The 26,759-nt window shown below is 46.1% G+C and overlaps 1 protein-coding gene and 1 long non-coding RNA gene across 2 annotated transcripts in view; one reads left to right on the top strand and one right to left on the bottom strand.

The window, feature by feature from the left end:
* The window catches only part of MYT1 (myelin transcription factor 1), a 58,986-nt gene extending 45,620 nt beyond the window's left edge, over positions 1–13,366 (top strand). Inside the window, exons 16-23 of the mRNA XM_008932678.2 lie at positions 166–234; positions 4,492–4,554; positions 5,133–5,216; positions 9,489–9,710; positions 10,125–10,216; positions 11,130–11,233; positions 11,350–11,493; positions 13,120–13,366. Coding sequence (XP_008930926.2) covers positions 166–234; positions 4,492–4,554; positions 5,133–5,216; positions 9,489–9,710; positions 10,125–10,216; positions 11,130–11,233; positions 11,350–11,493; positions 13,120–13,260 — 919 coding nt within the window. The 3' untranslated portion in view covers positions 13,261–13,366. The remainder of the gene's footprint in view (positions 1–165; positions 235–4,491; positions 4,555–5,132; positions 5,217–9,488; positions 9,711–10,124; positions 10,217–11,129; positions 11,234–11,349; positions 11,494–13,119) is intronic.
* A 6,900-nt stretch (positions 13,367–20,266) lies between these two features.
* LOC108639946 overlaps positions 20,267–26,759 on the bottom strand; it is a 7,162-nt gene continuing 669 nt past the window's right edge. The window contains exons 2-3 of the long non-coding RNA XR_001920843.1: positions 20,875–20,980; positions 20,267–20,331 (exon numbers count right to left, since the gene is read on the bottom strand). This is a non-coding gene — a long non-coding RNA (uncharacterized LOC108639946). The remainder of the gene's footprint in view (positions 20,332–20,874; positions 20,981–26,759) is intronic.

Raw genomic sequence — 26,759 nt, 5'->3', positions numbered from 1 at the left:
CTTTTAGTATATTTTTTGACCATGTGGATAGTTTGGTTCTGTTTCCTCCCCCCCTTCTATTGCCCCTCTCCCTCCCCACGCCCCAGCCCTTTTTTCTTTTTCCTTTTTCCTTTTTTTTTTTTTTTTTTTTTTGCTTATCCAGATATTCCATCTCTTCTCTTTCAGCCTTTCTGGTTGTCCTCTTGCTGACAAGAGCCTCAGAAACCTCATGGCTGCCCACTCTGCTGACCTCAAGTATGTTTGCGCTCAACTTGGAACTCCTTTTTTTTTCTTTATTTCCACCCTTTTTTCTCTCTTCTCCCTTCCTGCCCCCACTCCTCTTGCTCTGCTTTTGCTTTTCCATCCCTTCCCTTCTCCTTTCAAAGAGCTGATCAAAACCTACCTGCAAGGAGCTCTGGTGGAGTCCAGCTTCCAGCTGTCACATTGAAGAGGCAATGGCATGAAGGAAGGCTTATTTTGGGGAGAGGGGCTCATGGCAGTGATTGGAAGTTACCTGAATGTCTGGCAGGTTTCCTCTGGGCACTGTAGACATGCTATTTTCTTTTCCCAAGCTCTTGTTCCCTAGTTTGGGCCATAACCCTTTTCATTTAACATTTTTGTTCCTCTCAAATAATCCAAAACCTGGAGAAAGGCTCACGCTTTATTTTTGGGCAGAGACACAGGTGGGAACACACCACCAGGACATAGGAAAGCCAACTCTTTTGGAGAACCTGGGATGCTATTTTTAGACTAAATTTTAGTGGCTGTTCTGGATGTAGTGAGAGAGGTTCCTATTCATTCCCATGATTTGTGAGGGAATGAAGGAGGGAGTGTGCAAATGTTTGGTGAGGCCAGATCCTGAGCCAGTGGCAAAGGGCTCACAGGCATCTGACTTTCCCTGTTTCCATTGCTGCTTCTGAAGAGAGGAACCTGGTTTTGACATTTTCAGTCAAATATCTTCCTCTGAATCTTGTTTTCACCTTTGCTGTGTCTTCCCCAAACTCCTCATTTTCAGTAGGAGCTTATTCTTCATAGGAGGGTTTCCCAGATGCTCTCTTAGGTTGCTTTCCCTAAAGAAAGATGAAATTGTATTTAAAACAGATGAAGACACTGGGGGGACCTGAAGCCTCCTCCACACAACTCCCTCTTTGGGGGAAAGCTCATTGAGAACTTTTTCAACATTTCTTCCATGGATCCAGCCTACCTTTGTCTCCTCTGAGCTCCCTGCTTTGCTGAATCCAGTTTTTGGATCATTCAGACACAGAGATATTCACAACTATAACTGGAGAGCCCCCACTGAGAGTAAAATGGAGAGCTTCCCATTGCACAGGCTCACCATGAAAAAAACCACAAATGTGCTGTGTCCTGAACACAATCAAGGATTTTTGAAGCCATGGCTGAGTCAGGGGGAGCCTCTTTGGTCACAAAGATGATTGATAAAGTCCCAAATCCCTCTGTGATGGACTGGAGGGATGCATGGCTCTGGGACTGCTCTGTGCCCCACAACCAATGTGGGTGCTGGTACCAGGAAAAGTGTTTGTTAAATGCCTGCTCCTTATCACAGAGGTGGAAAAAGTGGCAGGATTAGCTGATATTAATAGAATATGCTGGTGGAAGGAAAGGACTGGCGTGGTTAGTGCTAAGTACACTTAATCATGCATTATAGACTGTATATTTTGAAAGAACCTCTTCAAAGAATCTTGCTGAACTGGTGTTTCTCCAACAGCCTTAAAGAGTAGCCAAGTGATCAGAAAATTAGTGTTGAAGATATTAAAAGCTCTCGGGAGCAGTGCCCATTTCCAGTAAGGACCAGACAAAAATCAAACAGGGTTGTACCTGAGATCAAACACTGCACCCAGCTTTGCTGTGCAGGATCCCCTGCCCCCCTCAGGCATCCAATGTCAGTGCTTTTTATCAAAATACTGTATAAAACAGACTTCTGGGGGAAAAAAAAAAAAGCTTGTTAATATTTTTTCTCAAATACTCTTTTTTTTTTCTATGTCTTGGTGAGGATGGGAGCAGAGGAGGGAGGAAGAGAAGAGGATTTGGAGATATTACAGATTGCACAGTCATAGCTTTTCACAGCTCCAGATAAGACCATGTCAGTGTTTCTATTATAAATTCTATTTCAGGGGTTAATATCCCTGATATAAAAAAAAACAGCTCCAGGCTGGAACATGCAATAAAAGGTCTCTGTTGGTATGATTTGTCTCCAGATAATTAAAAATAAAAATCAAATTACTTCTCTCCTCTCTTTGAAAGTCCTGAAAGGCAGAAAGAGTTTGGTGCTAGTGTTTTCATAATTTCCTCCCACCCTGAAGCTAGAACAACAAAGAAATAGTTTTGCTTTCTACTTTAAGAGTGTATAGCAGGGAAATGTCACAGTCATCTCCCAAACCTGTAATTTCTAAATGAGTCGAAGCATTTGCATCCTTGTTGGGGTTCTGCTGGATATATCCCTGTTCTTACTGCTCTGGATCTCTGTGCATTTATGTTTTCCTGCATCTGAGCAGGCTGAGCCTCGGTCCTGACTTAGTGTCCCTGACATCCTTCTGGGATCAGGATGTGTACCTGTACTCCCAATCTGAGGTGAAGTAACAATTTTTTTTTGCCAACAGAGACTATTCAATGACCTGCAAATGCCAAACTCTCCCTCTGAGCTTGTGCAAAGAGGAGAATTTTGATATTTTCTGGTCAAAAAAAGAGGGTTTTTTGAAAGGCTATTTTCCAAGCTGCCAGATAAAAGACATTTGTGGAAATCATTGCTTCACTGACTCTCAGAGGCTGGAGCACCCCAATTATACCATTGCCCGGGCCAGGCACCAGCACAGAACCACAGAACAGTTTGGGGTGGAAGGGACCTTTAAAGGCCATCTAGTCCAAACCCCTGCAGTGAGCAGGGACATTTTTTTTTCAGCTAAATCAGGCTGCTCAGAGCCCTGTCCAACCTGGCCTTGGACACTTCCAGGGCATCCACCACCTCCCTGGGCAATCTTTGGGAAAGTATATTGCCTTTCCCAAGGGCACTGACCTCAGAGGCTGCCCATACATCACTAGCATGTCCTGGACACACATCAGTCCCTGTTCTGGGGCAGGTACTTGCCAGTGGTCCAAACCAGGCACTGGTGGCTTTAAAAATAGGGATTGAGAAAGGTGGGACACAGTAAAACCCTTCCCCAAGGAGAATGGGCACTCTGCAAGCTCGTGGATGTGCCCCGAGCTCTGGTTAGAAGGAGCAGCCGAGCATCTCCCCCTCGTCCTGCGGCAGCACCGCGGATTTCCTCCCCCTCCCACCCCTCCCCCGGTCCTAATCACTTGACTGAAAAAGCCCTGGCTAATTGGCAGGCTGGCGTGCACATCCTCTGCGAACACTCCTCGCCTCTCTTCCTTGTCCCCATGACAACTTTTATGTCCGCCGCGTCACCTACAGCATTCGGAACAGATCTTTGTGCTCGTGGTACTTCATGTCCCCTCACCGCTCTTGCTGTGAGCCCCTGACGATGCGGTGCTTAACTCGTGCCATCATCTTCGCTGCCGCTCGGCGGGCTCGCAGCCCTGCCAGCCTTTGTGCAGGTTTGGGTGGTCACAGGACCATTCTCCAGGCTTTGCTCTCAGTGCCATCCCAGAGTGCTGGGTGCTCACCTTCAAACTCACGACCCTGGGTGCATCTTCAAAGGTCCCTTTGTAATGGCAATGGCTGAGGACCAAGGGCAGATTCTGCACCGAAGCACCAAAAGCTGCTGGGGCACCATGTATGGTGACCTGGAGATCCCCAGCCCGAGGTCCAGGAGGTGCTGTCACCCTGCAACACCCCTGTGTCCTGCCTACAGTGATGAAGAAGAGAACCCAGGGTTAACCTAACCTTTTTCCTCCTGTTCCTTCATCTTTTTCCATCAGAAGCATTGGCTGGTATTGCACTTTGAGTACCCTCCTGCAACGGGCTGTCCATTTGCCCCCACTGAGATTAACCACCCCCCACACCCAAGTCACCCAGACCTGAACTGAGACCTTCCTCTTGGTGGTGGCCCTGCTGGGCCCCCTGTCCAGGCTATTTTTCTCATTCCTTTTCTATGCTTGCATCCATCCTGCTGGCCCTGGATGGCACCTGCTGTCTCCTTACAGCTTCCTCAAGATGACAGACACTGTCCTGGAGGGTTTTTTTAGCTCATTATCAGCTCCTGAGCTGTCCCCTTCCTGAGGGTGGGGACAGAGGCTGGGACCTGTGTCCCTCCTGGAGAGCAGCCACTCACTGTGCTCCCAACATCCCTCCCAACATCCCAACACCTTGCCTCCGATGTTCCTCTCCAACGCCACATCACACAGCGATGCGCTGACTTTGGTGCTGTGGATATTACAGACCAGACCTTGTTCTTACAGAGGGAGAAGGGGCAGGAAGGAAAAACCTGCTTCTGTGTTGACAATCCCTAGATTTCTCTTTGAAATGAGTTGTCACAGAGTGTCGACCCCCTGCTCGCACCCCCGGGCTAATCCGAGCCTCCCTTGCCTCTGCAGGTGCCCTACTCCTGGTTGTGATGGCTCTGGTCACATAACAGGAAATTATGCATCGCATAGAAGGTAAGATCTCCCTTAAATTATTTTCTCTGTAGCCTCTTTCTGTGTTGCCTTTTTTTTTTTTTTTCCCCTGCAGTGGGCAGAGTTGTAAAGTTCTGAATAAAACATTAATGTTACTGACAACTGAAGCCTATTTTCATCTCTTTAATCTGACTTCTCTCTCTTTTTTTTTTTCTGATGTTTCCAGCATCTGATTAGAAGCTCCTTTCAACAGAATAAAAGACAAAGGGTCAGATTTTAGCTGATGCAATGTTCCTGTTAATATTGCTACCTATTTATGATTTCTATTATCACTTTAGAACATTAATAGCAGAGATCTGAGCCTTCTGTTTCAACAATTCCATTAAACATTGCAGGCTGTTAGCAGATATCTTCTTATCTAGACACCATTAATTACTGTCCATCTCCCTCAATTTTTTATTATTTTTTTCTTCTGACTTCTCCTTGTGGTGCGAAGCTGTAAAACGAGAGAGATCAAAAAACACTGTGCCAAATTCAAGGGAAAGATGACTGAAGTGGGGGAATAGCAAAGGCAGGGATTCTGCCAGTGAGACAGGCCTTTCTTCTCTTTTTAACCACAGTCTGTCAGGCTGCCCTCGTGCCAAGAAAAGTGGGATCAAGATCACCCCGACAAAGGATGATAAAGAAGACCCAGAGCTGATGAAGTAAGTCTGGGGATAACTCCTGAGTAGAGCTTTTCACTGTATCCCCTTTGCTTCACACAGATTTACGTGGGGGAGCAACATCCCTCCCACATCCCTCCTGGCTCACTCTGCTTTGAGCATCATCTACAAAGCTTTTCTGTTGGTTTTTTGGTGTTGCAATTTTGCAATTTGATTGAAAAATTGGGTGCTGGGGAGGTAATGGTGTATGTTTTCTTGTTTGTTTCTGCAGATGTGAAAGGTAGGCTGGTAGGGCACAAACAGTTCCTCTGCTACCTGTGCTTCATATAATTCCTAAGAAAACCCACCAGTGTTGTAAATGAGGGTAAAACCCCACAGTCAAGCCAAATGTTGCAGGTTTTTGGGCAGCAAGGGGCAGATGAGGGCTGAGGGGCTTGCTTAACTCCCAGGAACACAGTAGAAATAGAAACTATCCAGCAATGAGTCCAGTCAGGATCCAGTAACCCTGAATAAAACATGTTTTGTAGAGTCTTTGCCAGGGCAGAATATTCAGAGTGAACTGAATAAAACCTTTCTCTGCTGCCTCAGGCTGAAGTTTTCAAAATGTCCCAGGAGGTTTATTCCTTCAGGGAATAGAGATCTGAAATCCCTTAGTGCACCTCAGGAATTTTCATGAGCTGTGAAATCCATTTGGCCTGACTTCTAAGAAGTCCAAGCATCACAGGCTAAGTGTCCATGGCCTGATGTGGTGTTTGAGGTCAGTGTCTCAACCCTTTATACAGCTATAGGACATCAAAGGCAGCACTGACTCCAGGATCTTGTTTTTTGTTAACCCAGAGCATCCCCAGCCTTTCTGGAGCCTGTCCACTCACCTAGAAAGTGCAGGTGAAAGGGGGTAAAAAGAAACATGGGAAAAATTATCAACTCCCTCCAAGAGATTCCCGTTGCCCATGAGTGCTGGCATATCTGCCCAAACCCCTTTGGATCATCAGACTGTCTCCAAATGGATTTTTTTAACTTATTTTAGCCCCAGGGCTGGTTTTGCCTTTGCAGGGGATCAGAGGTGAATACCTTTGTGCCCAGGTTTTGTCCTGGAGCAGAGGCTGAGCTGGAGCAGGACCCAGTGGGTGTGGAAGTATCCCGTGGGGGCTGCAGGAAGCTGAGATGTGCCTGCTGGGGCATAAGGACCTTTCAGAAAAAGATGATATTTGAGCCATCTGCTCTGTTCTTCCTCCTCAGTCTACAGGAAGGAAAGCCTCCCAGTTAAATGAGCCGTGTGATAATTAGCAGGAGTTAGCAGAGTTTATTAAAAATTAAGCAACCTACTTGAGAATCTGTGGGAAAAATCCTCTTTTGGCTCAAATACACTGAGTTGCTGGTGGCATTGCAATGCTGGGCCATTAACCAGAGACACAGGGAAGGAAAGGACGAGCAGCAAATTGTTGTTGTGCAACTGCTGGCTGTTGTACCTTTGCTTTCACTGTGGTTGGAGGGGGGTGTGGGAGGTCATCCCTATCCATGTTTTCCACAGGGATACGTGCCCTGTGGGGCTGGGGAAGCTGTGTTTTTTCTCATCTGTACCTTTCCCATTCAGGACAGGACCAGGCAGGAATATGCCAAGCAGTTTCACCAGTGCATTTTCTCTGCAAAAAAAATAACTTTCCAGCGCAAGGAGAAAAGGGACTTTTATATGGCTGTGTTTTTATAGTGCAGCTGGGGCTTGTATAGGAACATGGGATGAGCTGTCAGGACTCCCACAGCAGAATGATGGTCCCACCAGCATCCTTATCAGGGGTTGGGTTCTCTCCAGTTCACACTAAAGATGAAAATGCTGGGAAGCTAAACTGGTAAGAAATCATAGAATCCTAGAATAGACTGGGTTGGAGGGGACCTTAAAGCCCATCTCATCCAACCCCCTGCCATGGACAGGGACACCTCCCACTAGACCAGGTTGCTCCAAGCCCCGTCCAACCTGGCCTTGGACACTTCCAGGGGCGGGACATCCATAGATTCTCTGGGCTCCAAGCTTCAAATAGGGCTGGAGCATTGCCAGAACTGGATTTCCTGACTCCTGGAAAGCTGATACTGTCCATCCCCAGACTGGTCTTGGTGGGATTGTGGGCACTGGGGCAGGCAGTGCCGGGTGGGATCTGAGGGTCTCTACAGAGCAGGAGGTGAAGGCATTCCTTAATATCCCACAGCACAGGCAGTAACCCTGGCTTCTCCAGCACACCCAGGAGGAACAGAAGCTCCTCTGAGATGTGCAAAGCAACATGGTACAACAATCCATCGCTGCCACCTTCCCCCATCCCGTGGGAAGGGTGTTCCACCGCCCACAGCAAGGTGTGCCCGGTGCCGGTTTGCGTTAAGGAGCTTTGGCTCTAAATCCACCCTCCGTCTGCACCGAGCGCCACTTGGAACCCGGCCGAGCTTTGCACATCACCACCAAGGAGAAAGTCATTTAGTCCCTGTTGTTTTTGCTGTTCATCCTTCAAGTAATTTGCTGCAGACGTGATTGAACAGATCACCTCAACCTTCAGCCGAGCCCTGGCGTAGAATGGAAGCATCCACAGGTGTCTAATTGATCAAACGCTGCTGGTGCTTCCATTAAATAATAATAATTAACAAAAAATAATTTAAAAAAAATGTCCAAGACAGCTGGTTTGCACAATAAGGCTCTGGTTTATTTTTTAACAATGAAAATGTAATAAAACTTAAATTAACGGCGTAAAATATGTAACGGTTGGGCCATAATGGCTGCATACTAAATCCTGGGGTTTGTCTCTTTCTCTCTTTCTCCTTCCTCCCCCCCCTTCTTCTTTTCCTCCTGAGGATTCAGTAATTTGCTCGTGATCATATAAAAGCAATGATGTTATGAATTTACTGAGGATCCTGCTGGCAGGGATATTATAAGTGAATTGTGCTGCATTTGCAGCTGATTAAAATCGAGATCAGCATTTTTCAAATTATCTTGGGGAAAGGCTGGGTGTAGAGCCCCCCTCCCTTCTGCTGTCATCTCCCTTTTGTGCAGAATGTAAACAATCAGGGTAATAATTTCTGTAGTGAAACGCAGCTTGCGATTTTCAGGAGCAGCTCGGTGGATATTTTTGCTGGGGAGCCTCAAAGTCCCTAATTGCTTCCATACTGAGGACGTAGGGGGTTATTTTTGGCATTTCTTACCTACTTCCACCTCCCTTATTTTAGAGCAACCTCCCCTGAGTAATAAACTTTTAACTGTATTTATAATTGGCAAGCATTTTTAAACAAATGCAAACCACAGCAGAAATCCTGATAGATAGCACTGGACTTGTGGGCTGGCTGGATTTAGTGAGAATGCCATTAGGGTGGGGGGGCTGTGAGGAGGGAGGAAAGAGGTGCCTTTTGGAGAGCCACTCGCCTGCTTGCCAACAGCACAAGTTGTGTTGGTGCTTCCACGACACTCCTCACAGCTCCCGTGGGTTTCAGCCGTCCATAAGCAGCAGCAGAAGTGTGGGGGTAGGAGGGCTCATGTGCTGCCTTGATGGTAATTCCCACTTTATCCCTCTGTGAGCGTGGGTTGATCTTTCCACAGAGGCAGGATGTGAACCAGGAGGAGGAGGAGGAGGAGGAGGCAAGTGAGGTCATGCCAGGCTGAGTGATGGCCTAGTGATTCGTCCTGTCTGCTGGGGTACAAGCTCAGAAGCTCCTCAGACACCCTCCTGGCAGGAGCAGGTTTACAGCTCTTCATGCACAGGTCACAGCCTGAGCAGCTCCTGGCTCAGGGACTGGCTCACAGGGAAGAGCTGTGTCCCCATGGGCACAGACAGTGCTCCTAGATCCGGTTGATTGTGCTAGTGTAGGGTGATAAAGTTGATGACCCTGCATTCCTCAGCAGTGGCACCGTGCAGAGCTGGCTTTACACCTGTGATGGTTCAGTGTGAGAGTGTCAGCTTCGCAGTATCTCAGGATCCTGTGTCTTGCAGTCCAAACCACCATCTTTGCCCTCAGTGAGGCAGCAAACAAATGTTTTTTGACTCCACTGGGACCTGCTTTTGCTGTGTGTGATGTGACCTCCACATTCTTTCCTTCTGCAGAATTCTCCTTGGTTCTCTTTGACTCTTTTGAAGGAGCAGTCGTAGCTCTTAATTTCCCATCTGCCATTTCCATCAACTAAGTATCTACCCCATAAACCTGAGACGAGACCCAAATGCAAATGCTCTCTTCCAAGGCTCCTCCATTCCTGCTCATCCCTAATTTCCTCACATCTTTATCCGTTCCTTCCGCTCCTTCCTCTTTATGGCCACGCCATAATTTCTGGTGGTTCCCTGTGCCCAGGTGTCCTGTTCCTGGCTGTGTTGGGCTCGGGCACATCAGTGGCAAATACGCCTCTCACCGGAGTGCGTCAGGGTGCCCTCTCGCAGCCCGCAGGCAGAAGGAAGGATCACTCAATGGCTCCTCGTTTTCCTGGAAGTCACTGAAGAATGAAGGCCCAACCTGCCCTACCCCAGGCTGCGACGGTTCTGGCCATGCCAACGGGAGCTTCCTCACTCACAGAAGGTAAATCAGAACTGGAAATCAGTGTGAGTGTGACAGCATTGCTGTGGACTCATCTACCTCCCTGTAGGTATCTAATCTAAATCTCCATTAGCATGTTAGAAAAGCACTTGAGCACCACGAACAGGGGGCTTAATGCCCAAGCTAGCGAGACTCATCTCGCCTTCCTCACCTGGCGTACCCTGTCTTTTAGGAAACAACGTGTTTTTTAATCCTTGCTTAAAGAAAATTGCTCTCACTTTACAAATGGGGAGTTTTGTGGCATTATTCATAAAGCAATTTCCCCTGTACCATAAAAAGCTTTTAGAAGAACTGTCTCACAGCGTGAACTCCACCAAATGGTGTGTGCTCTTGTTGGGAACACAAGAACCTATAAATACTGAGAGTTTATGAAACCCATCTTTACTTGTTTTTCAGTTTGTCAGGGTGTCCAAGAGCTACTTTTGCTGGGAAGAAAGGAAAACTCTCAGGGGATGAAATTCTCAACACAAAGTTCAAGACCAGCGACGGTAAGGATTTTCACTCCTTTGCCTTGCAGGTGTGTTGGGGTATTGAGCCTGTAGATCTTCTTCTTTGCAGACTGAGGAGGTTTCAACAGCTGAAATCTGGCCACAGATTTGCAAAGATGTCATGTGCTATGAAAATCCATTCCTTGGGTTTTCTGAGTGCTGGGGATGGTATGGTACCAGCCCCACTCCCTGAGCACACACTTTGAGGGAGTGACAATAAAGAAGGCAAAAGAATTAATGCTGAAATTGAGATTTTTTTTTTCAAATATTCACTGGCATTTTTACAAATCCCTTGCAGTCATTCAGCAATTTTCACCTATTCAGGGCTTTTAATACTGTGATATTTCTGGATCTGGAATTTTGTTAGCGATGGCACTTTGCTTTTCCAGTGCTATTACTGAGATCTCTGTGGTATTTGATAAGGTTTGAGCCTTGAACTTGAGTACTTATATAGTTTGGAACCTATAAATACCTGCACTCTTCTGGAAATATTGCTTTTTTTTATGAACCTCGTAATTTCTAATCAAGACATGCATTAGGTTTTTAAATGGCATCTTTCCAAACTCAGGACTGGAGAGGTGACCTGATTGTTCAGGACAAGCAGCCTTGCTGGGTGTGGGGATGTGCTGGACTCCAGCCGCTCAGCTGCCCTTTGCTTTTGCATTTACATATTGACCTATCCAAGTATCATTGAACTGTGATGATCCAAACTTTAATTTAAAAAAAAAAAATAAAGGTAAAAAAAAATGCAGGTGAGATGTGCATCCCGTTTAGAGGATGTAAAAGCCAAGGTGAGGACCCGAGGACGCTGGGAGTGGAGATGTCTATGCAGCAGGATGGGCTCAGCAGAAAGCCCAACATTTTGCTTTTCCCAAGAGCATTTGCTGACTGTCCATGACCTTCCCTCCTGCAGTTCTGGAGAACGATGAAGAGATCAAGCAGCTGAACAAGGAGATCAGTGAGCTGAACGAGTCCAACTCTGAGATGGAAGCAGCCATGGTGAAACTACAGTCACAGGTTTGTGTGCTTGAATGCTCCCCCAAGCCCACGGGGGCATGGCCAAGCCCCTCCCTGGGTGGTGGTGGGTGCCACCCGTGAGGGTTGGTAACCCTGCCGTGCTCCTTGCTCTGCAGATCTCCACCATGGAGAAGAACCTGAAGAACATCGAGGAGGAAAACAAAATAATAGAGGAGCAAAACGAAGCCCTGTTCCTGGAGCTCTCAGGGTTGAGCCAGGCTCTAATCCAAAGTCTTGCCAATATCCGCCTTCCGCACATGGTAAGGAACTTTGACAGTGCTCGCCCCAGCCGGTGTGATCAAGGGAGCTGTGCCAAACCCAGTTCACAATAAGGCTTATTCACAATTAAAGACTGGGAGAATTTCTCTCCATACACCTACGTGTCCTTTATAAGATCAGTACTTCTCCCTTATCTCTGAAGCTTGCATTATATCTCCCTTTTGTTGTCATTTTCTGCTGATCTCCCTTTGTATCTATTGTTCTGTCTCATTACATCTGGGAGCACTATCGCAAAATAGGAAACTTTATCAAGGGCACCCAGTGCCTTTTAGGCTAAGACAGCACAAGCAGAGATCAGGAGGGATTGGATTTCAACGTCAGAAAGATCTTAGAGCTCCTATTATAATGCAGGTAGTTTCAATTCGGTTTTGAATAGCTGGCAGCCAAAGAATAGCATTCTTAAAGAGAATGTATTTTGTTTAATTTAACAAGGTCTAACAGCCCACAGCATGTTACTGTAGAGTTACTGAGAAATGAAAAGACTGCATTAAAATAGTAAAACCACAAAAGGCTATTAATTACCTTCGCTCTATTCCCAGGAATGTAATTACTGTTGTCAAAACCAGGTGTGTGGAGGGGGGGCTCATGTTATTGAGGAAGTTTTCCTCTTACAACTCATAAAGACCATTGCAATGATCAGAGGAATGAGCTTTTGATTTATTTTTTTCTGCCATCCTTTTTTTTTTTTTTTTGGGAATCCTTTTCATTGGGGGTTGTATTTAAATTCAGTCTCGTTGGAGAGAAGCCATCCTCCAGCAGAGCAGTTTTGGATAGTATTCACCCAGCTGCCTAACTGGCAGAAAACCGCTCGCTGAGTGCTTTTTTGTAAAGTATTTGACACAAAAAGGTCAAATAAACTGTTCAGCAAATATTTTTTCAAGGTTTCAGGCAACTCCAATTAAATAATGCCCATGAGACCTGTATGCTCATTTTATTCCTATTCTTTTTCTTCCTTCTCCCTTTCTTTTCCCCCCATTACTCCAAATGAGATATTTGCAAGGTTTCCACAACGCCCCTCAAAAGCAGAAGCTGTACTGCAGCAGAGTGCTGGTGTGGGCAGCTGTAAGCTCAAGGTGGCCAGACTTCTGTCCTGACTTTGCCTTTGGTTCCTTCTGTGATGTTCCACCAGTCCTCTTGTTCTCCTGCTCTTCATTTCCATGGCTTTATTCAGCCTCCAGCCTGTCAAACTGCCTGAATGTGCTTAACCTGATGCTGTTAATAGTTCCACAAGGCCAATCCATAAAATTAAGGATCCAGTTAAGATCTGGCAGGATCAGGGGTTGCATGATGAGATTCCCACAGGTACAGCACCACACACAAAAAGGCTCTGAAGTGGAGACCTTTGATTGCCAGTACATACATAGAATCATAGAATGGTTTGGGTTGGAAGGGACCTTAAAGCTCATCTTGTTCCAACCCCCTGCCATGGGCAGGGACACCTTCTGCTAGACCAGGTTACTCCAAGCCCAATCCAACCTGACCTTGAACACTTTCAGGCATCCACAATAAAATATGCAGATGGTTTATTGCAAAGAATTGTTTCAGCTTCTTCCTGCGCTTCTACTAACCCTTTCATTTGTTTTTTTGTTTTTTTTTTTTGTCTGCAGGAGCCAATTAGTGAGCAGAACTTTGATGCATATGTGAACACGTTGACAGACATGTACACCAACCAGGAATGCTACCAGAACCCGGAGAACAAGGACCTGCTGGAGAGCATCAAGCAAGCCGTCAAGGGCATCCAGGTTTAGTGCCGTGGGACGGACATGAGCAAGCAAACAGACTGTAAGATGGAACTTTCCCTCCAAGTATTCAGGTTTACAAGTTAGAAAACTTGTTTAATGAATGAAAAAAAAAGAAAAAAAAAAAAAGGAAAAAAAAGGACCAAAATGTAACCAAGAGGCCATTTCTGAGACATGGAACTGATCGAACTCAATGTTCTCGTTTACTTAACTTTGGACCTTCTTGAGAAAAGTGGGGTTTTTTCTACCTGGACCACGAGGTAGATCAGGATGGAAGGTTAAATTCTCCAGTAGGCTGTGGGACTTGGTAGCAGGTGAAGAGCAGGCAACTTTCATGAGTTGCCATGCTCTTGCAGAGTTGATCCAAGGGTTAAAACATTACAAGAACAGGGTCTTGTCTGATCCAAGACTAGTGTATGACTGGCTTAAACCCTCATGTTGTCTATGGTCGTATGTCCAGATCACCTACTCACACATGAGTTATGTTCTATGTTGCTACAAGTGCTGGAGCTGCAAGCTACCTGTAAATCTGAACCTGTGCTGGGCCTCCCAACCCCGAAGTGTTCAGATATCCACTGGGCATGGGAACTCTGAAGTATTATAAAGTAGCTTATTTTTATTTTCTGAAAGAAATCTGAAGAGCAGTTCTGGATCTCCAGTGGAAAGCGCAATGGAAAAAAGGTTCTCAGGGAAGCTTTTGGAGTTTGCAACTACAGTATTCCTTTGTCTGTCTTAAATATGAGAATAGCTATTATGAATAGGCCAATTCCAGATATTTCATACAGAGGAACTCTTTAATGTGTCATGGTCCGGTGTATATGATTTTTTGGAAGTCTGTTTGATGACAGTTCTGGTTCTTTTCATTATTGTGATCATCCTTACAGTGGCGCAGTACTGCCAGTCCAGAGATCATACATCAATGCCAGAGAACGGTTGAGATTGCGATGAACAAAACGAAACAAAACAAAACAAAAGAGGCAAAAACCGACAAAAAGAGAGATGTTAATTGATGGCCAGCAAAGTGCTTACACACCGTGAATCGGGAGTTGATTTCTCACAGGTATCCACGGGGCAATGAGTATTTTTTTTGGTTTGGTGTTCTAGGATTTGAGGGGAAATCACAGCGCAAGCGCCATTCTGCAAAACAAAAGAAAAAAAGAAAGGGAAAAACAAAAAAAGGAAAACAAAAGAAAAAAGAGTATTCAGGTAATGGGTATTCTTCCAAAGAAGCATTTTGTAAGCAGCTCGGTACACGCAGCCCACTGTGCACTTAAAGAACAACCCTATGATTGTCTTTGTGCCGCTGCTCTGCAGCCCCCGCTCCACCGCCAGGGCCGGCTGTCACCCCACCTCCGCTCCCATCCGGAGCTCTCCATGGGGCAGAACCCCCCCGAGGGGTCCCAGCGTGGGTGCATCTTGCATCCTGCATCCCATATCCCGCATCCCTCCCGGCAGCGGGGTGGGTAGAGCTGGGGAGGATTTTGTTGGCCCCTACTAAAGGCAAGACTGTGGTGTTGTTTCGAGCCGAATCCTGCAGATGTTTAGGATGTAATTTGCGCTTTGGAGAAGTCAGTGGAAAGTCCCAGTGGCTACCGTGGCCACTGGATCCGGCCTCTAAGCCCATGAGTGACTCGATTGTGTCGGTTCCGTGTTGAGTTCCACAGGGCAGTTGGCCTGGGTGGGTTTGCTCCCATACTTAAGTGTTTGCAGGATCAGACTCCATGAGTTCACTTATTTTAGAACCCATTCCAAGTGCAAAAATACAAAAGAAAGGGAAAAAAAAAAGAATATAAAATTTGAGGTGTTAAAAACACAACGTTCTTAACATGTAAATAGAGTCCAAATTGATTGTGACTGCAATTCAGTTAGTATTTAAAAGTAGAGAAATTGCACTTACTGGAAGAAAGAGAAGAAAAAAAAAAGTAGTTAGTTTAATTATCCTGTAAATTATTTAATTTTGGCAAGATGTATGTAATTTATATTTACAACACCTTATGTTAACTTTTTGCTATTTATTTAACTTTTTTATTTATTAATTTTATACTTATTTTAAACTGGACACTGCACCATAGAAATGAAGATAAAAGAAGCAAAAAAAGTTAAAAATTAAAACTCTTGACCATAAAAAATGATATTCAAAAAAAAAAAAAAAAGAAAAAACCCCTATCTACAACTCCTACTTGCAATTTTGATGCAACCAAGTTATTTTTTATATATTTTGTTATTTATTCTTTTAAGGATGGGAATTTTTTTAAAGATATTTTATAACTGAGACATTTTGATAATTTTTTGGTTTGTTTTTTTGCAGGGGCAGGGGCACCGGGGGGAAGAGAGACTTTTTCAGTTTTTCTTTTCTTTTTCATTCATATTGTTTCAGGCACTGATAACAGGAAATGAAAATTCTGTATTTATTATTTATTTAATATTTAAGTCGGGGAAAAAAATGAACTGTGCTCTTGTTGTATATTTATTTTGTCGTTTGTGTGTTGGTTATGTGATGACTGAGTACTTGTTTATGTGAAGGAATACTGTTAATATTTAAATAATAAAGAGTCACATTGAAAGTTATAGCAGGCTACATGTTATTCTGTGAAAACGAATACTGTGATCTACTTTCCTCAGGAAATGTATTTTGCAGACAGAACTTCCTTATGTACTGGCAGGGTTATTTCGTAATAAAACCCGGTTCTGTTTGTGACTTTAGTTCCTATGGTCTTTCTTCGAGCTGTTGCCAATATTCCTGATGTGTCCCCACAGGGCTTTGTCCTTGTCCTTCACTGTGGCTTGTGGGGTTGCCATGTCCCTGCTGACCTGGAGCTCTGCTGAGGGACTGCGTACTTTACACCTGGCTCTTCCCGCCTATTAAGCTGGAGGATTTAATGGGAATTTAGGTTTGGCATCTCTGAAGGCTTTGAAGAATAAGGAGCTGTCACCATCCAGCCACGCAGGTGCCTAAAATCCCACTAGTGCCATGATGGGGAGAATCAAAACCCCACATTCCCAGGAGGGCTGGAGCACCTCTGCTCTGGAGACAGGCTGGAAGAGCTGGGGTTGTTCAGCCTGGGGAAGAGGAGGCTCCAGGGAGATCTTGGAGCCCCTTCCAGTGCCTAAAGGGGCTCCAAGAGAGCTGGAGAAGGACTTTGGACAAGGGCATGGAATGACAGGACAAAACGGAATGGCTTCAGACTGACAGAGGGTAGGGTTGGATGGGATATTGGGAAGAAATTCTTTCCTATAAGGGTGGTGATGCCCTGGCACAGGTTGCCCAGAGAAGCTGTGGCTGCCCCTGGATCCCTGGAAGTGTCCAAGGCCAGGTTGGATGGGTCTTGGAGCAATCTGGTCTAGTGGAAGGTGTCCCTGCCCATGGCAGGGGGGTGGAACAAAATGAGCTCTAGGTCATTTCCAACCCAAACTATTCCAGCATTTCATGATTTTGTGGCTTTGTGTTCCCACAGGTAGTGTGTGAGCAGAGGGGATGCCATCGGGAGCAGTACAGGAGATGCCAGATCTGGGACAGGACACAGAGACAGACACTTTTCTCATATTTATAAAAAAAAGCTTCACCAAACTGAGCTCTGAGGTTTAGCTCAAATGCTGGGAGATGGCTGGTTTTTATCAATAAGATTTGCTCAGTTATATCAGCCTGACAGTGATTTTTGCAGATTCCCCTCCTGGAAGAATAGAGCCTTTCCACTGGTAAGAGTTTATGTTTTGAAGCTGTGGCAATGAAGAGAATTTTCCACTGATCTCTGTGTTGGAAACATAATTTCTGAAGTTGGCATAATTCAGTTTTGCTCTGCTGTAGCTGGAGCTCCCAAGGTGAAATAAGGTAAATCACATTAAGGCCATTTGGAGCTGAGTGAATTGGGTCAAATGGGAATTTCAGGCAGGTTCATCACCAAGAAATTCAATTGTCTGATTAACTGAACTGAACTTCCCTGTCTGTCCCTGCATGGAGGCACAAGCACTGTCGAGTTATAGCAGGAGGAAGTGTCTGTACCACGGGCACAAATGTGAAGGGCTGAGTAAAATGCAGCCAGAACTGTAGTCAGAAAAATTTGGAGCAAAGTTTTGGGTAGGAGGATTTCTTAAAGAATGTCCATGTCAGTGTGTGTTCACTGGAAACTTTTTCTCACTTCACTGGATATCTGCAAGCTATCCTGGGGCAGGAAATTTGACAGAAGCTTAGGACAGACTTGCTTGGATGACCTGGCTGTGTGGTCCCAAATGTCTGAGAAGAAACACCCTTGGAAGCAGGGACTGTTGGGGATGGGCCCCAGCTTTCCCAGGAGCCCCAAGGACAAGATCTCTTTGAGGCTTTGCTGGGCCTAACTTGAAAGTTGATGGGATTTTATCCCCTTCACAAAGGAGAAAAACAGGCCAACCCATGCAAAGGTTCCCCTCAACTGGCTGGCACGTTGTTTTCCTGAAGGGCACATAATTGTTTTATGGGGGTTTCGCTCGACTTTGCACTGCTGAGCAGTTCCTTGTGCCAATATTTGATTATGATGATGGAGTTAATAGATGAGCTCGCTTGTCCTTCCTTAACGAATTGGCTGAGCTGTACAACAGAGCGGTTGGATTTGTGCTCAATTGCAGCTCGGGGAGCCATCACTGTGAGATGTTATCTTCTCAGAACCAGCGTCCTTTATCGCAGGGAAGGGAATTGAATTGGTTTAAGATGGTACACTGTCAGTTTATACGTGTGCTTGGGAGAGCTCTCAAGCCTCCTCCACCAGGCCTAGGGTGAGAGCTGAACGGCAGAGAAGAGCAGGTCTCTGGCTTCAAGGATGCATAGGGTTGTTTCTAAACATGTCAATAAACCATTGACCAAAGAGAGGGTCACTTGGCCTCACTGATGCCGCTGTTAATTGTTAAGAGCTGCTAATGATCCATTCCTCCAGAGGTACCTTCCACTTGTCAGCATTGACCTGGCCTCTCCCAGACAGCCACAAGCTCTGGCCTTAAACAGCTATAAACAGAAAGGGGACTCTTTCCCAGCCTCATGCATATTTTCTGACTTTTGTTTCCCCCACCTCACAGCTCCTCTGGGTGAAGGCTCAACCCACCTCACCCTCCTCCCACAGCTGAGGGGTCCTGAAAAACACACAGCTGGGTGGTCAGGAAGTGTTGCCTTGTTCTCTATCGGGTTACCTGGGCAAGAAGGAAACTTTGCTCTTCAGAGAAACTATTTATCATCAAATTCACTCCCCCTTGGACCAGAGAATGACAATGCTGAGGCTTGGGAGCAATCAGATGGGCTGGAGATGGCACTGCAGCCAGTGGAGCAGCCCCAAGCTGCAAATTGCTCCAGCACAATTTAGTTGGATCAAAGGCTCTGGCCCACACTTGTTAACAGACTCACTTCTATACTTTTATGAGAAGATATATCCTGAAACAACCTTCTGCTTTGTACAGAAGGGCTCGTGGGATTGAGGCTGTAGGAAAGCATGCATTCTTCAGACAAATAGCTCTAGTTATTCCGGATGCCTTCATCCCTGTCTTTCAGTGGGATGAATAAATCACCAATTGTTGTAAAAATGGTAGTATCAGTTTTAAAGACATTTTCGACCCTGTCAGCAAGGAAGTATAACACCCATTAAGCCTGCTTTCATTTCTAGAACTGCAATGCTCTTTTGTTTGAATGTCAGGGACTATCTGTGAGGATCTGAAGGAACACAAGCCATGAAGGGATGGAGCAAGGCCATATGCTCTGCCTGAGCTCCAGGACTAGCATGAAGGCCCCAGAAAGACCTGTCCACACTAAGATGATGTCTGCCCTTGCAACACCATGCCCATGGTTAACACCAGCATGTCCTTATTGAAGCCAGGATATGCCAAAACTTGTCTCTTCCTTACTCACGAGTCCCAGAGCCCACCTAAGCTGAATGCAAGGCAATGGCCAAACAGTTTGGACTCAAACAGAGGCTAACCTGGCCTTAGCACTGCAGGAGAGTTAGGAGAGTTGGTTTTGATGAGTCAAGTCCAACATAAAGGATCAGCTCCTCAGGTTTTGCCATTTGCTAGGGGACTCCTTCTCAGGCTCCAACCTTTAATAATCCAGCCCAACCACGCTGAGGTTGTTTAGCAATTAAATAACATAAATCCAGAAGCTAGATTAATAAACAGTCTGGTCTGTCTAGAGCAGTCTACAGGGTGGAGAGATAAAACTATAAAATATTTATTACCGGCTTGGGGATGAAGTCATTAATTTAATAACTACCCATTGCTTTGCTTCTTACAGTTGTTAGCAGTCTGAAGGTTACAGAAGATTAGGTGGGAAACTTACTGCTTCCCTGCTGAGTGGAGCCTTTCCCATGAAAGCCAGGGCCCAGCTCCCATCTGTCACTCCATTACGTTCGGAGGTGGTGAATATATTACCGAAATAAAACAAAACAGAATTTCAGCTGGCCACATGGCAACCCTCCGCGAAATTTAATGAGGACACTGCCCTTTGTGCACGAGACCATTCCCAACAGCTGTAGAGATGAAGGCAGGAGGATCTTTGTCGACGCTCGCCGCTTGCTCACGACGTGGCTCCCACGGCGAGCGCGGCCCCCGCGGCATCACGAGGGCAGCACCTTGGGGGACGGGTGCTTGGGCTGCCTCTTGTCCTGAGGGGTCGGGAGAGCTGTCTGAGCCTCCCCTCATCGAGGATTTCTCAGTGGGTCTTCAGGTTTTCAGGAGAGGGAACAAGGGTATTAGCTGAGTCCCTGCTGTGATCTGATATTGGGGAGCATCCCGGACTCAGATCCACACATCCGCTTTGCGGTGATTATGGCTGGAGTCCCCTGATGAGGGGGATCCCCCGCTGACAAGTACAATTTGCAGTGATGCTGTAGCAAAAGTCGTGGGGGGAGAGTGAGGGAGGGAGGCTGTGAGCCCTCGGCATGTTTTGTCGGGGGTTTCATCCAGGGACAGCAAAGGGCTGTCATCTGATTGAAGCGCACAGGGGGTAGGGTTTGAGCAGGAGGCAGTGTGTGATGTGGGACATGTTCCCCCCTCCAGCTCCTGTTGAGGGGCTGAGACACTGCTAATCCTTCCCGAAGACTGTCTTGACAGCGAAGGTAATCAAATTGCCTAAATAATTTAATCGAATCTTTAGCCTGTTTTGTAAAATAAATGAAATAAAAATGGGCACATACTGTGAGCACAGGACAGAGACCACAGCATAGATGAACACAGGGGTGCAGCCCTGTGGATGGCCCCTGACTGCAGACTCCCTGGGGAGGACCAGCAGCACTTATTGTCCATCCCTGTCCCTGAGAAGGGCAGAAGAAACAGCTCGGAAAGTACTGAAGGGGGCTGGATGGCTCCTGTCTTGATGGAGCCACAGCTCCCCTGAAGGGCCCAGACTCCTTACTCAGCCACCAGCCTTGGAAGAGCCCCCTGCCCATGAGTATCCCTGATCCTCCTACAGCCTCAGAGAGCTGCAGAGCCACAGGACCAATCCCAGGCAAAGGAGGAATGAGTGGGAGTCCTAAATAGGTGACTTGAGGAAGAAAGAAAAGTCAACAGGAGAGATGGTGGCCAGGGATGGAGAAAGGCATCTGTGCTCTCCACCAACAGGAGAAGCAATGATAAGCACCTGTGGGTCATGCAGTGATGGACACTGGTTTTCACCTCGTGCATTTGGTGTGCCTGGAGTTCTGCTGCCAATCCAGGGAGCACCTTGTTTTCAGGTAACTTCCAGGTGGTCTGCATGTCTCAAGTTATCCTTGGTGACTGTCTAGGGGAGAAAGGAAAACAATGGCCTCAAAATAATATTCTGGCTTCTGCAGGCTCCCACAAAGGAGATTCTTGCATGAGGTTTGTGGGCAGCTCAAAACAGGCAAGACCAAAGCTGGGTCTCCAGGTATTGGAGATGAGAAGCTCTGGACAGGTGGATCAACCGCAATATCTTGGCCAAGACTTTGCACTGCGTTTTAATGACATCAGGCTGTGCTTTAGCATAGACAGAGTGAGATTTTAGTGGTACTTTTATCAGGGTAGGGAGGAGAAGGAAAGAAAGAGAAAATTCTTGTGAATCATAACAGACCTGCAAGATATTTCTATTGTCACCCAAAAAGTAAAAGAAACATTTCTGCAGAGCATTAACCTCAATTTTTCTCTCACAGCAGACTAATTTGGAACTGTCAGCACAAGCATCTTTGTCCTGACCATCCTTTACCCTGGTACACATCCAGCACAGGCAGGGCTAACTGCAAAGGCCCTACTCCAGTATCATGTCATCGCATTACCCTTTCATTTCTCTTATCAATGCTGCCATTCAGTTCCACTCCTTATTCCCAGTCCTTATCACAATGAGCCAAGAAAGTGTGGAGCATCAGCCAGGAGGAAAAAAAAAAAAAAGAACAGGTGAAATTCTGATGTTGTCAGCTAAAATACTTTCCAGATGAGCTCTGCCCACAAAGAAGCTGAATCTTGGTGATTTAGTTGCCAAATTTTGCATTTGCTCCCTCTCCCCCATCTCTCCTCTCAGCTGCGGGCTCAAAGTGGAGTCCTGACACTGCAAAGTGTTAATAGAATTAGTCTCCTGCTATAAACTGTTCACTGGGGCTTGTTAGCTCAATTGTTGATGCTAAACTCTTATCAGCAGAGCCACCTAAAAGAGCATTAATCAGGAAAGGCTGAACTCCCTGCCTGGGTCACAGAAATTTAATTAAACCTCAAGTAAAACTGGAAAATCATTTTGAAAAGAGAAGAGACGAATGCAAAATGCTTTTCATCATTTGATTCTGCATCTTCGTAGTTCAAACCCTCAGCTATGATTTCAAAGGGAATTTTGCCTGAGTAAAGGCTGAGTGAAACACAGACAAGACTTTCCTCAGTGCCACCTTTAATACAAAGGTCCTGATGCTGATCTGGGGTAAATGAAATGTGGAAAACCACTGAATAAGGCCTGCTAAGGACCTGGACCCACAAATGCAAAACAGCAGAATGCCTGTTTCAAGTAAAATAGCAGTCTCCTTGAGTAAGGGTCTGTTATGGTTAAGGTTGTGTTCTGGTTATTAGCTTATGGATTTGCATCTATTTTCCATTTGCTGTGTAAAAAGTCGCATGCAACAAAGCATTTATTTGGTAGATGCAGAGAAATACCAGTACCAGTGTTGGTATGACCTCGTGTGGGATATTGTGTGTAGTTCTGGGACCTCTCTTTGGAAAAAGAAAAGATTAATTTATCCTTGAACAGGTGCGGGGAAGGACTGGCAGAGTGATTAGCAGAACAGAGAACCTATCTTAGGAGAGGAGATTAAAAGAGCTTGGCTTGTTTAGCCTAGAAAAACAAAGGTTAAGAGGGGATATGATTACTCTTCATAAATACATTCAGGGTGGGAGGAAGGGGAATGATTTATGTTAGAGGATAATATGGGTAGGAGATCAAATAAGGTGCATCTTGGCCAGGAATAAATTCCCATTGGAAATCTGAAGATGTTTTCTTATTGTTGGAGGAGGGAGGTTTTGGAAAGGCCTTCTGAGCAGGACGGATGAGCCCCCATGGTCTTTATGGGGAGATGGACAAATGTGGCTGGCTCAGCCCGACAGGTGAGTTTGCAGGCAGGACATGTAGAACTGCCAGAGGCTAAGCAGGGAAGTGTGATATGGCTGCTGTCTGGTTGCATTTTTATTATTTATGAATCCATAAAATCCATTGATTTTATTTAATCCATGAATCATTTAAAAGACCCAGGAATCGTTTTCTTACCCCATAAATATGAAAAGCTTGATTTTTGAGATTTTTATTTGGCAGTCGTGCCCTAAATCATGGCAGAGACAGAAGAGAGACAGGGCACAGAGCAGGGCTCACTGACTCTCCTGGCAACACCATGAAAAGATGAAGCACCTCACTGCTCCATGTCCTCACTGTCACAGATCTCTGGTGACACCTTCTCCCACTCTCAGCCAGGCTGCACCAACTCCTGGCTGCTTTCCTTTAATGACACATTTAAGTGAGATGAATCCAGGTCTTTACGAGTCCTTTTTCCAAGTGGCAGTGGTTATGCACAGTGCAATACAGTGGAAATCAAGACATATGCTCTTCCCCTTGCTTCAGCAATTGCTCACAGAGCCCTTGGATGAAGTGAAGCAAGAGAATAGCTTTAGGAGACACACATACACACACACACACACACACCCCTTGCATGGGCAGGAGGATCTCAAGTGATTTGCTGTCGGTGTGTTAATAATAATATCAGTATAAATGCATAAGTCTGCATGTATTTGCATATATGCATATGTGTGCATATGCACAGATAGTATTTGCATATGGAAATGGTACAGTGCCAAACTGACCAGAAAAGGCAACACAGCATATTTTACAAAATGAAAAAATGGGAAAATATAACCCCGTGATTTAATGCTCCCCCAGCTCTTAATTTGTGTGAGTCATCCTGTCACTCACTAATTACCCCGTTGACTTAAACAACCATCTGTATTGCCAGGCTGCAGGTCAGCTCAGGCTGCTGAGCCCTGGCTTGGGGGTTAAAATGCATTTTACTATTTGATCTTCCAAATAAATAAAAACATCCCATTTTGACTGATCATCACTATGACAGGGTTCAGAAGTTAATTCATTCTGACCGGTGTTTCAAAAATGCTTATTAAGGAAATTGGTTTGAATAAAATGAAGGAGGAAACTGTAAAACACAGGGAAATAGAGACAAGGAAAGGCAAGAAAAATCTTGGCTTTGGCTTGCCAAAATTGCTCGCTCTCAGCAATTATCTCAGCTAACAAAGGATGGAGACTTGGTTCTCTCTGGTAAGACTGGGGGTTGCTGAGAATAGGGACAGAGGTTGTACTTGTGCCTGTGAGGGTCCCTGCCCTGCCCCAGCCCCGGAGAAGATGCTGAGGTGGAACCTCCGAACCCCGCAGCAATGCCTGTACTGCTGGGGACACCTTGTGGTACACGGCTGGGAGAGAGTAACGCTGGGATTTAAGTGCCAGTAGGCTCCGTTTTCCCACTCTCACTCCGCTTTTCCCACTCCCGGAGTCTGCGGGGGCTCTCCAAGCCGGGGGCAGCTGCCCACACTCATTTACGGACAGCACAGAGGCAGGAGTGAGTTACTCATCTACCACTGACTGTAACTCCTGGCTAACAAAGCCCCAGGTGAGCTCTAAGGAGGAAAGGAAGGTGTTTTTAAAGAGCAGGGAAAGAAGGAGCACGAAGAATTGGCAGCTGGAGACCCACGGAACCATGAAATAGCCAACCATTCTGCTTTGCTAAATGTGGGGGGGCTTGCAATTTTATCAGACAATTTTTGGCTTCCTCCAGAGCTGGAGCCCAATGCTATGACATACATGGAGGTGTTCTCAGCAATAACTACATTTTCGAAGAAGGTAGGTGGGGAAAAAGCCCCTGGGGGAGCAGAACCAGGGGGGGCCAGTGGGAAGCTGGGGATGAGCCCATGGAGCAGTGACAATGTCTGCACAGGCACAGCTTGGCATGAGAGATTTGGGCCATGTGCAGCAGAGATGTGCATGTGCAGAAAATAACCTGTCTCTTGGGGGTGACTGTGTCCTTTTAGCTGTTCCCTCCCCATCATTGTGTCCCTGACATGTTTGGGGTGCTGTGAGGTGGGAACTTGCAGTGGGTAAGTATCTTCCCTGTGTGTTTCTCCTGGTTAATTCCTGCAATTCTCTGTCTAGAAACAGAGAGGCTGCAAGTCTCATTGGTCTTGGCAGTTTAGGGCTGGGAGGACTCATGAATACAGCTGGGAGAGCACAGGGTATTTGGGAATCCCTAAAACATTCCTCAAGGGCTTTCTGGGCTTCTTGAGGACTCGCTGCTGCAAGAGAGAGGCACAAGCAGTGCTCCCCTTTGCCCCTGCATGCTCTGCCTACGCTGCAGGTGCTCTAGCAATAACAGGGAATTTTTTTACCCAGCTTTAATTTTAATAAATTTTGCACCCAAAAAACCAAAAACCAACCAGACAAAAAAAAATCCCAAAAAAACTCCCCCAACCCACAAAACAACTGCTATTTTTCAAGTGATGCTAGTGGCGAGGAAGCAGATGCTGAATGGAAGCCCTGGATCCACACGTGCAAGGAGTTTGTCTGTCCTGCGTTTGCAGTTTCCGCTGCGTTGCCCATTGTGCCCGAGCACAATCACCACGGCCTGTTTTGGTTGAATCAGCAAGGAGGAGTTTCAGTGCTCGCTCTCCCACCAATAATCCCATTCTCCCAGGCAGCTGTCTTCTGCGAAATGAAAGTGCAGACATCTACAGAATTACCCCGCTGCCTGTTTGCAGAGTCTGCTGTAACCACGTTAATGAAGGCAGCTGAGATAATCACCTTAAAGCATAAATAAATCTCGGATGCTGATTCACTTTCCCCTATTTGAGTCTCATTTACCAGAGTAATTCTTATTTTCTTTTCTCACTGCGGGCTTGTTGTGTCTGCCAAGACAGCCTTTTTTCCACAATTCATCTCCAGACAACTTAAATCAAGAAGCCTCTTGTTTAGATGTCGTTCTTCCTTCTCATTTTGCAGCTGTGTGTAGTATGGAGTCCATGAAGATCTAAGGCCAGTCCAGACAATTTTGTTTGATCTGCAGCCTCAGCCAGAGCTGTGTGGGTCACTTAAACATGAAGACAAACACACACTTTTAGAGGATAACTTCTCTCAGTCCGAGACAGGTCACAGGAGACACCTTTTCCCCTTGTCTTGTCAGGCCCTGCCATGTTACAACCACTGAGCGAGCTTACACAGGTAGGTAAAATTTAAATTACATGCCTAACACTCAGATCATGTTAGGGGATCCCTCATTACACAAATGGCAAGTCAGATATTGTGAAGTTTTACAATACTCCATGTTTCCTTCAAGGCTCAGCCCCTGGAATCAGGTGAATTTGCATCTCGCTCACTTACTCCTCAGTAAATTCATACCTGGCATTTATGGTTGCAGCAAAAAAACCAAACCAACAAACAAAATTCAAGGATGTAACTCAAGTTAGGTGTTCACAGGCTCAAAATTAAGAATATCAACCAGTTCTCACAGCAATTTTTATTTTTTTTATTAAGTTTCCGTGATTTTTTTTCCCCAAGAGTGACTAATATCAGAACACCTGGTTCAGCTCCAGCGCCAGGACTGTGTGTGCCAGCTCTGACTGGCATCTCCCCAGCTCCTCTTATCCCATCCCACGCCCTGGGAAGCCCTGATCCCAGCGGGAGCTGGGGCACCGTGCTGTCACCGTGGGCATTAAAGGACTGGGAGAACTGGGCGATGAGCTGGAGCAGCAGGCGTGGAAATGCAGCCCCGTGCTGGGAACAGGCAATTAGAGCAGGGTGGAAGGGCACAGGGCTGGGGGAACCCAGCCACACTGGCACTGGGAGATGTTCCCAGGACAGATGGGACAGAAGGGACTCCTAGTCTGTGTCTGCTCCTGGTACGTTGCATTGGGTTTGCATGGCGAGGTTTTGGCGGAGGGGGTACAGGGGTGTGTTCTGTGAGTAGCTGCTGGCAGATTTCCGCATGTCTGACGGAGAATCCCACCGGGATCCATCACTG

The sequence above is a fragment of the Manacus vitellinus genome, unplaced genomic scaffold (genome assembly GCF_001715985.3).
Source record: "Manacus vitellinus isolate BGI_N305 unplaced genomic scaffold, ASM171598v3 scaffold_26_pilon, whole genome shotgun sequence".
NCBI lineage: Eukaryota > Metazoa > Chordata > Aves > Passeriformes > Pipridae > Manacus > Manacus vitellinus.
The sequence above is the reverse complement of the archived record's forward strand: the minus strand, read 5'-3'. Positions and strand labels throughout refer to the sequence as shown.